General features: G+C 37.6%; 1 protein-coding gene across 1 annotated transcript in view; it reads left to right on the top strand.

Annotated features, from left to right (window-relative positions):
- Positions 1 to 5,176, top strand: part of LOC137622932 (zinc finger protein 585A-like) — an 81,315-nt gene extending 76,139 nt beyond the window's left edge. The window contains exon 5 of the mRNA XM_068353505.1: positions 4,596 to 5,176. Coding sequence (XP_068209606.1) covers positions 4,596 to 5,075 — 480 coding nt within the window. The 3' untranslated portion in view covers positions 5,076 to 5,176. The remainder of the gene's footprint in view (positions 1 to 4,595) is intronic.
- The last annotated feature ends 6,005 nt before the right edge of the window (positions 5,177 to 11,181 follow it).

Raw genomic sequence — 11,181 nt, forward strand, 5'->3', positions numbered from 1 at the left:
GGTTCAGATGTGGGTGAGGCTTCTAGAAACCATGGCCTCCTTAGAAAAATTCAACCGACTGGGCCACCTAAAGATGAGGGTCTTTCAATTTTATCTCAACTCATATATATTGTGACAAGACAACCAATCTAGTCACTTTCACCGATAAAGAATTATTTTCTACTACTGAATTGGAGGGACGTTTGCTGATAATTATCTCAAGGAGTCTATTTGGATTTGGAAATCCCTGACCTATCTCTGATTGCAGATGCTTCTCAGGAAGGCTAGGGAGCAACATTGGGTCATTTGCATTTCTTAGGGAAATGAACCTTGAAGGAGAACGAAGTATACATCAATTGCATAGAGTTACTAGCAATATTTAAAACTTGTCACTATCAGGAATCATCAGTGCTAAGGAAGACAGTGCTGGTGTCTTTGGGTAATATGATGGCACTGGCCTACGTGAGGAACCAAGAGTGTAAAAGATCTCCATCCCTGTACCAGATAACAAAAGTACTGTTATCATGAACTAATATGAAAGGAAGCACTTTATTTTTTCATTTTATTCCTTGAAAATTAAATATATTAACAGACCAACTAGGCAAGAAAAGTAAGATCTTATTTGCATACAGTAATACGCTTAAACATTTGGAAATGGTCAGGTCACCTAAGCGTAGACATGCTTGCAACATCACTGAACAAAAAGATATTTTTTTTGCTCACCTGCACTGAATCTCTTGCTTGGAAGATAGATGTCCTTTTATAAGACTTGTCAAGTCTAGATCTTTACTCATTCGCATGGTTTGCCATGATTCGGCAGGTGTTAAACACATTCAGGATCTCTGTGAACATCTGGGGACTAATAACTCCTTTCTAGCCACAGAGGGAATGGTTCATAGATCTGTGGGACCCTATTGTTGGAGTGTTCAAGGTTGCTATACAGAGGGAATCTGCTCAAACAACCAGTCTCAAAGGTGATCCATCCCTGTGACATCTAACTGCATGGAGACTATCCACTGTGTCCTCAGAAATAAGCTTTTTTTTTTTTTTTTTTCAAATCCCTCTAGACTGTCTTATTATTGGTTCAATGATGTAGTCTGTATGTCTAATATTGATTCTAAAAGACAGTCTCCCTTTAGGCTATATCAAAGACAATGGAGTGTTTATTTTGATTGGTGCAAAGCTAGGAATCTGTCAATGACTGGGACTAGGTTGGATAATATTAAGCTTTTACTTTACTTTTTTATAAGAAACTTTAAAATTCAGCCTTTAAGGAATACTGTATACAGTAGATCCATGCATAATTCCATCCTCAAGCATCTGGGATTTGATCTGTACGTTTTACGTGTTTCTGTATAGCGGATGTGCTTAGATCGTTTAGTATTAAAAGGCACAAAAACAAAATAAAATATGAAACATACTACATTTTGAGATTGGCTTAGCAAAAGCTAGCAAGGGAGAAGCAGCAGATATATAGTCAGCAGCACTATGGACATGCTTATTGACGAAAAAAAAAAAAAAAAAAAAATTGTTTGTCATGTAGAGATACTTCTAGGAACTGCACTTTTAAACTTGAGACGGGAAAAAGTGTAAGATATCCCATAATGCCCCACTAATTCCCAAATACTCCTTTGTCCCGAGGGTTCAGACGTAGAACTTGAGGATTCACACCAAAATTCTCTTGGTTTGTTTGCAGCTTTGTATATACAGTACATTCTTCAGTCATTTCTAGAAGTTCCTGCCCATTTTCATGAAGGAAACAGGTCTTGATCTAAGTTACCACTTATAATCCTACAGAATGTGTGCATATGTTCTATAGAATAGTGAAATAGCTTCCCTTGACTGTGCTCTAGTAATTTTCATTATTGTATGCTATATTATACACAATGACAGCATAAGATTCGGTTAAAGGGTTGGTCCTTGGAGCTCCCAACAGATTGTTCAAAGGACTAGTAGCCCTTAACCAAGACAGTTAAGCAAGATCCAGTAGAATTAGATTCACCAACTTTAAAATTTGCAAGATGTTGAGGTTAGAAATACTGTATGCCTTGTTTCGAAGTATACGCACCTGGAACTGTAAGCTCCTTGTACCTCAAGAGCAGGCAACAACAAAAATTACAGGCTCTGCCATTTAGGAACACCTTCCTCATGATACTGTCTAAAGAAAGGGATAAAATTGCCTTTCCAGGCCAGGAAGAATTACACCAGAAACCGGATCTCTTTCATATAATGAATGAATTTAATTTGTCAAATTAAGAAGGAATTGGAGGTTTTTTAGAACTTTTCAAATGTGTCTGTAGATTTTGAAATATTTATACATAGGGATAGTGCCCACTTGAATCCTAGACAATAGTTCTGAATGCTCTATACAGATACAGGTATGATACTTTCAGGCATCCTTTGGCCAGAAGACTACTTCTCCAAAATTTCAGTAAGATCAACTTCTTTTCCAGGCTTCACATTTTGAGTAGAGATAATGGCACCACCAATAAAGACCTGTCTTTGATTTTACAACATGAATGTCCCAAAGGATGTATCATCTGCAGGTGCTTTGTTTCATCTGAAAGTAGGAAATGGATGATTTTAGATAACCTTGCTATCTGCTTTTCTTAATTTTATTTTCTCAGGTAATTCAGCGTTTCTTTTCCATAGCCCAGCAAAGACAGTCGTAACTCAATTTTCTAATCAGCAGGGACCCATGTCTTGCATATGGTAGGTAGTAAGTTGGCCAGGGCATCAGCCACCCGTTGAGATACTAATGCTAGAGTGTTATGGGGTCCTTTTGACTGGCCAGACAGTACTACATTGTATCCTCTCTGGTTACGATTTATTGTCCCTTTGCCTAAACATACACCAAATAGTCTGGTCAATTCTTGGACCTCATACAGCTGACAACACTAAGATCACCAAACCATTCTTTTTCTCTCAAGGGGTTAACTACTGCACTGTAATTGTTCAGTGGCTTCTTTCCTCTTGGTAAGGGTAGGAGACTCTTAACTATGGTAAGCAGCTCTTCTAGGACACTCTAAAATCAAACAATTGTTCTCTAGTCCTAAGTAGTGCCAAAATGGCCTCTGTACCATGGCCTTCCAGTCTTGGGTTAGAGTTCTCTTGTTGAGGGTACAATTGTGCACACTATTCTATCTTATTTTTCTTCCTCCTGTTTTGTTAGTTCTTTTAGTTTAAAAAGGAAGATTTATTTTAATGTTGTTACTGTTCTTAAAATATTTTATTTTTCCTTGTTTCCTTTCTTTACTGGTCTATTTTCCCTGTTGGAGCCCCTGTGCTTATAGCATCCTACTTTTCCAACTAGGTTTGTCGCTTAGCAAGTAATAATAATAATAATAATAATAATAATATTATTATTGGAGGACAAATCTACATCCATACAATCATCTTGACAATATCTGAAGGGAACCCCATTGGAGTGAAGTCTTGTGGAATTTTTACTGTTCTGGGTAATATCTTCAATCCTTTACTTTTCAGTTGGAATATTAACAGAGAAGGAAAAGAATTCCTTGTAGTTATCACTAATACCCAGGAGGATTGGCAGCCATTGTTTTGGACACGCTGTCCTTTTGTGCTCGGAAAACATTTTTTAATAATTCTGACCATCTTTTACATTCAGATCTTCCCGGACAGTACCATCCTAGTTGTAATAGTAGATATGCACGTAATTCTAATACTCATGCCTTCTCCATCATAAGATCAATATTACACAGTATTCTAGAAGTTTTATTCCAACTGTAACCAAGTTGTGGAATGATCTTCCAAATAAGGAAGTTGAATCAGTTGAACTTCAAAATTCAAAATTGCGGAGAATGAGTCTATATGTTGAACAGGCTGACATAAGTTATATTAACTGTGAGAAGGGAGCCTAATATTATACACAGGAAAGAATAAATACTCAACTTTCCAGAGGATGAAGATGCTGGAGATTGCATTATTAATATTCCAAAACTCCATAACAAACACCGGGAAAAGGTTGGGAGCGCAGATAGGTGGTCCACCGGGTACCTAGATAACGGCTCCCCTTGTGTTCGCCACTCTTCCCCCTCAAAGAGTTAAATATTATCGGGGTGAAGATTGCTATGTGTCGTATCTAAAAATACATCCCCTAATATTATGCGATATCCTTAAAGTTGTATTAACTCTCTGGGAGTATCACTGTAGCAAATATCCCTTAGAAAGCTACTTAAAGGAACCTTCCATCAGGATGACATGGCCGAGCACAAAAATGTTTTTATATTTTATACAGGAAAGATTTCTAATGTTTTTAAAATTTTGTAATTGCCCATTCTTCTCGTAGTTTATTTCCTTATCTCCACTCCTCACGGGGCTATTTTTCCCTGTTGAAGCCTTTTGGCTTATAGCATCCAGTTTTTCTAACAAGGATTGTAGCTTAGCTAGTAATAATAGTAAATGGAACCTTTGGAGATACATTGTATGGGTACCAAAATTACTTTGTAGCTATGATTTCAAGTTTTTACTAGATTTTACTTCAAATATTTTTATCTTTATCATAACTATGTTCTATAACAAGTTCTTTACAAGATTTTTTAAGTTTTGCCTATCATAACCATGTAATATAACAAGCTATTTACATTATTTTTCAGTTTTGCCCAAAAGAATTTATTCAACGTGTGACACTGAAAATCCACTTAAAGAAGCATGAGGATGAACAAGAAGTTTTACGAGAGCTTACTGGTCCTGAAAGAAATGACGTCAGTTTAGCTCTTGGTCAAGATTTACCGGAAGATACGTCACAGATGACCGGCAGCATGCCTGAAAACATGGCAGACACTTCTGGGTCTAGCTTAATTGCAAATCACAATGCTAGCAACCCCATGGGAGACAACCTCAGTGATCACACTAGCGTAGATGTAAGATTAGCTCAAAATTTAGTTGGAAGTGTAACAACATCAGAGGGCATATCTGTCGAGGGATTTCCACCTGGAACAATCATTCTGACACAAGCTGAAACAGAGGAAACAAGTGAAACATATCCATATCAATTTACTAGCGATTCTAGTACAGTTGTAACTGGTATGGATGGAGACTGCATAGCAATATTTGTACAAGAAAACCTGAATTGAAAGTTTCAGGTACTTTTTTCTTTTAAAATGTTGTTTTTCATAAATGTCTTCCACTTACTATGGAAAAATATTGATGTGCTTGAATTATAATGAGAGATTGTCTTGTGGCATTTATTTATTTATTTCCTACTCGATTCATGATGTGCCAAAATAAGAGTTCACATTGATGTAAAATTTTTCTATGCAGAGTTAATACAGTCACTCAGCTTGCAAGTTTATCAATATGCTACGGGTCAAAGTAGAAAGAAAATTATTTTAAGCCCTCTAGTATAAGTGGCACTTCTTTTTACAATAGATACCAAGAAAAAAACGGTAGTTTGGCTTGGGTTACCTTTGCCTTATTGTACTGTATGTTAGATTGTGTAAACTTCTTTAAAAAAAAAAAATCAGTAAAATGCTGTAAAAATTAACCAATCACAATACTCAATACATTTTATAAATATTTAAATGTCATATGGGAATTGCCAGCTTTCTAAAATTTGCAAAATAATTGTACCTTACATGCTCAACTAAAAGTAATGACTTGTAAACAGTCACAAGTGAATGTTTTCCCAAGATATAACACATAACTACCTGCATTAATCCCGTGTGCTGTACTGTTTTTACTTAAGATTTGCTTTGCAAGAACACATTGGAAGGACAAATGATGATGCAAAGCTTTGAGTGAAAGATATGAAAATAGTTTTTCCATTACAACTCCCTGTATTTTGATAAACTCAGTGCAAGATTCAAAATATCTGATGTCTCGATAAGACAATGATACAACCCACACCTAGTGTTGTAAATAAGATTAACAATTTCCAGCTTATTAATATGTCCAACCTGTTTTTCAACATATAAGGAAATTAATGAAATCTTCTCCCCTACTACTCGCCAGGTTTCTTCACCGTGAGAAAAAACTAAATTTCTGCATAAAAGATCTCATTAATTACAATAAAACTTGTCATGGATAACATGAACACAAAGTACATTATAACTATAGTGTAAGACAGTTCACGCACATCTGACTTGCAAGGACATAAAATTTCTCTTAAATTTATGATTAAAAGAACAAGGAATTTCTAGAAGACATTTAAACCCTCAGACAACTGTTAAAATTCATATCACAACACAGAGGCGTCATGGAGATGCTCGACATAACTATTGCACCAGAACAAGCTTATTTACTGGTCCCAATATTTAATTTTAACAGGAGGTCCACACTAAATTCATGGTATAGTAATCATATAATTTTGATAACCAAATTGGTGGCATATAGTTATCATGATGTATGAAAGAAAAGTTTGCAGGGCTTGATCATCTCAATTTTTAAAAATTAGATTGAATCAGAATATTTACAAATTTTCATTTTCATGAAACTTAGAGAATAGCTGTTTTGTTGACCAGGTCAGTTTCAAATGAGCAGAGTTTTACTGATCATTTGTCCAATCATGTGCCTAATTTAGTGTGATCAGAAGTACTGTACTACCATTGTTGATCAAGTTTCTAACACAACACAATTTGAAGCCTAACGATAAGCCTACCTATTCAGATTTCCAGTCCGTCCTCATCGATTCCTATCCATAACAGGATTAGGGGCAATACTTCTACACCAAACCAGATAACCTGGAAGCACTCATGGAAATTACTGGGCAAGTTAATAACTATTTTGTGTGCCTAGTAGAAGGGAGATTATCACTTGCTAAAACTGGGAGTACCTAAACCCAGATATTTCTTTCAGTAATAAAAAAGGAATATTGTATTCTAATATCCAACCAAATTATTATCACAACCGCTCTTCAATCTTTATAAGGTTTGGGAAATTCAAAAAATGCTATACCAGAAATCCCTATATTTTTACAAATAGATTTTTCTAGTACCAATTGTTTTGTTGACAAGTTGTGGACAAGATGTAAATAGAGCAGCGTTACCTCTACCATCTTTTATTTGGTTAACAGAAATAAGAACAGGTACATACATATACCATGGCACTTCCCCCAATTTTGGGGGGTAGCCGACATCAACAAAGAAACAAAAACAAAAAGGGGACCTCTACTCTCTACGTTCCTCCCAGCCTAACAAGGGACTCAACCGAGTTCAGCTGGCACTGCTAGGGCGTCACAGCACACCCTCCCACATTATCCACCACAGATGAAGCTTCATAATGCTGAATCCCCTACTGCTGCTACCTCCGCGGTCATCTAAGGCATCGGAGGCAGCAGCAGGGCCTACCGGAACTGCGTCACAATCGCTCACCATTCATTCCTATTTCTAGCACGCTCTCTTGCCTCGCTCACATCTATCCTCCTATCACCCAGAGCATCCTTCACTCCATCCATCCACCCAAACCTTGGCCTTCCTCTAGTACTTCTCCCATCAACTCTTGCATTCATCACCTTCTTTAGCAGACATCCATTTTCCATTCTCTCAACATGGCCAAACCACCTCAACACATTCATATCCACTCTAGCTGCTAACTCATTTCTTACACCCGTTCTCACTCTCACCACTTAGTTACACCCGTTCTCACTCTCACCACTTAGTTCCTAACCCTATCTACTCGAGATACACCAGCCATACTCCTTAGACACTTCATCTCAAACATATTCAATTTCTGTCTCTCCATCACTTTCATTCCCCACAACTCCGATCCATACATCACAGTTGGTACAATCACTTTCTCATAAAGAACTCTCTTTACATTCATGCCCAACCCTCTATTTTTTACTACTCCCTTAACTGCCCCCAACACTTTGCAACCTTCATTCACTCCCTGACGTACATCTGCTTCCACTCCACCATTTGCTGCAACAACAGACCCCAAGTACTTAAACTGATCCACCTCCTCAAGTAACTCTCCATTCAACATGACATTCAACCTTGCACCACCTTCCCTTCTCGTACATCTCATAACCTTACTCTTACCCACATTAACTCTTTTCCTTCTCTCACACACACTTCCAAATTCTGTCACTAATCGTCCAAGCTTCTCTTCTGTGTCTGCAACCAGTACAGTATCATCCGCAAACAACAACTGATTTACCTCCCATTCATGGTCATTCTCGTCTACCAGTTTTAATCCTCGTCCAAGCACTCGAGCATTCACCTCTCACCACTCCATCAACATACAAGTTAAACAACCACGGCGACATCACACATCCCTGTCTCAGCCCCACTCTCACCGGAAACCAATCACTCACTTCATTTCCTATCCTAACACATGCTTTACTACCTTTGTAGAAACTTTTCACTGCTTGCAACAACCTTCCACCAACTCCATATAACCTCATCACATTCCACATTGCTTCCCTATCAACTCTATCATACACTTTCTCCAGATCCATAAACGCAACATACACCTCCTTACCTTTTGCTAAATATTTCTCGCATATCTGCCTAACTGTAAAAATCTGATTCATACAACCGCTACCTCTTCTAAAACCACCCTGTATTTCTAAGATTGCATTCTCTGTTTTATCCTTGATCGTATTAATCAATACTCTACCATACACTTTTCCAACTACGCTTAACAAACTAAGACCTCTTGAATTACAACACTCATGCACATCTCCCTTACCCTTATATAGTGGTACAATACATGCACAAACCCAATCTACTGGTACCATTGACAACACAAAACACACATTAAACAATCTCACCAACCATTCAAGTACAGTCACACCCCCCTCCTTCAACATCTCAGCTCTCACACCATCCATACCAGATGCTTTTCCTACTCTTGTTTCATCTAGTGCTCTCCTCACTTCATCTATTGTAATCTCTCTCTCATTCTCATCTCCCATCACTGGCACCTCAACACCTGCAACAGCAATTATATCTGCCTCCCTATTATCCTCAACATTCAGTAAACTTTCAAAATATTCCGCCCATCTTTTCCTTGCCTCCTCTCCTTTCAACAACCTTCCATTTCCATCTTTCACTGTCTCTTCCATTCTTGAGCCAGCCTTCCTTACTCTCTTCACTTCTTTCCAAAACTTCTTCTTATTCTCTTCATATGAATGACCTAATCTCTAACCCCACCTCAGGTCAGCTGCCCTCTTTGCCTCACGTACCTTGCGCTTTACTTCCACATTTTTCTCTATATTTTTCATACTTCTCTATACTATTACTCTGCAGCCATTCTTCAAAAGCCCTCTTTTTCTCTTCCACTTTTACCTTCACTCCTTCATTCCACCATTCACTGCCCTTCCTCATGCTGCCTCCAACAACCTTCTTTCCACACACATCACTTGCAATCTCAACAAAATTTTCTTTTACTAACTTCCACTCCTCCTTTAAATTGCCAGTTTCTCTTACTTTCACTTCGTCATATATCATTTTCAACCTTTCCTGATATTTACTTCTTACCTCCGGTTTTATTAGCTCTTCAACCCTCACTACCTCCCTTTTACATCCACCTACTCTATTCCCCCATTCTTTTGCTACAACTAATTTTCCTTCCACCAAAAAATGATCAGACATACCGTTAGCCATACCCCTAAACACGTGCACGTCTTTCAATCTTCCAAACATTCTTTTAGTTATCAACACATAATCCATTAATGCCCTTTCTACTACTCTTCCATTTGCCACTCTTACCCACGTATACTTATTTTTATCTTTCTTTTTGAAAAAGCTATTACTTATCACCATCTCTTGCTCAACACACACATCTACCAGTCTCTCACCACTCTCAGGTACCTGGAAGAAAGGGAACATCAAAAGAAAAAATACAGAAAATTTACCTGTATTGTTATACTCTAACATCAGATAAATTAGTGTTTCCAGGAAGTACAAATAGCAAAGAATAGGAAAATGTGAGAATAAACAAAACCTAATGCCAATCTGGCAGTGGCCATAACACTGGAGAACATTTTTCTTTAATCATACTTGCATCCCACTCCCGAGATATCAACAAATGTTAAATTAGCGATTCTCCCCAAAATGGGGTATTGAAGTGTATCATTGGCTAATATTAGACCAAGGTGACTAAATAAATGTACTTGGACAACAGTTGTAGACACAGAAAGGTAACAAATAGAGAAAACAAAATAACTAACAAATTTCAGGTATGACCACAAAGAACATTACACAAAAATGAACTAATATCTTATGAAAGGGAGGATGGTGTACTTCCCTTTTAGTGAAGCGAATAGGTTTGCAATAAATGCATAACCATCAATTACAGTAACACTTATGCACATGTGACAGCACAAACGAAGTCAACACGGGTTTACAAATTGGTTCTGGAAGTTTCTAAAGTTGAACAAGCTTACAGCCAAAACCATATTGGAGAATCCTTCCACTGATGAAGGGAAGTTGGAAGTTTACCATGAACTTAAAAGATTCCTACTTCCACATACCACCAATTATTCAGAATTCTAGAAGACTCCTTCAGTTTGTGAAGGGGCAAAGTGCATTACATCATGTGCCATATGTTTTGACCCGAGAATTACTCCTCAGGTTTTACGAGGGTGATGGCCCAGTCGGAAAGTACTTTTACCTACAAGACTGGCTTATTTTCTATCCTTTTCTAGAAATGATTAGTGTCACATGTTGAAGAATCTAGGGTTCTAGTTAATATACCAAAGGTCTATGATTCCAAGTCAGAAAATCCCATCTATTTTAGGACGATAACTCCGGTCCCCCTTTCTTTGGACTTCTCCCATGTAGAAAAAGTCCATCTTTCCAGAATTACTGGCAGAGATTATTGGAATTAAAAATAAGCTGCAGATCCACCTCAATCATTGCTTGGACAGATTCACCGATTCAAAGAAAAGTTTCATCCCCACTCGTCTGAACCAGAATTAACAAGTAGGCGAGATAATCATTAAACACGTAAAATGTTATAGCTCTCACCGTAGATAAGGTGATAAACTTAAGCTTCCTCCATCTGTTAGGCAAGAGGAAAAACCTAAGATACCATTACCAGGTTGTGCAAGTAAAGCAGCAACTTCCAAAGGGGAATAAATGTAACGCAATGTCCTCCTCAGACATCTAGTTTGGAGATGGTTATAATAACCAGTTCCATTACAAATCTTTGTAACCAATAACTGGCAAGCAAATATACTACACCTAGTCCTAATAGAAAATAATAGCCTCCTGAAAAGGTTAAGAATATACAACA

Source organism: Palaemon carinicauda, chromosome 30, assembly GCF_036898095.1.
Source record: "Palaemon carinicauda isolate YSFRI2023 chromosome 30, ASM3689809v2, whole genome shotgun sequence".
NCBI classification, from domain to species: Eukaryota; Metazoa; Arthropoda; class Malacostraca; order Decapoda; family Palaemonidae; genus Palaemon; species Palaemon carinicauda.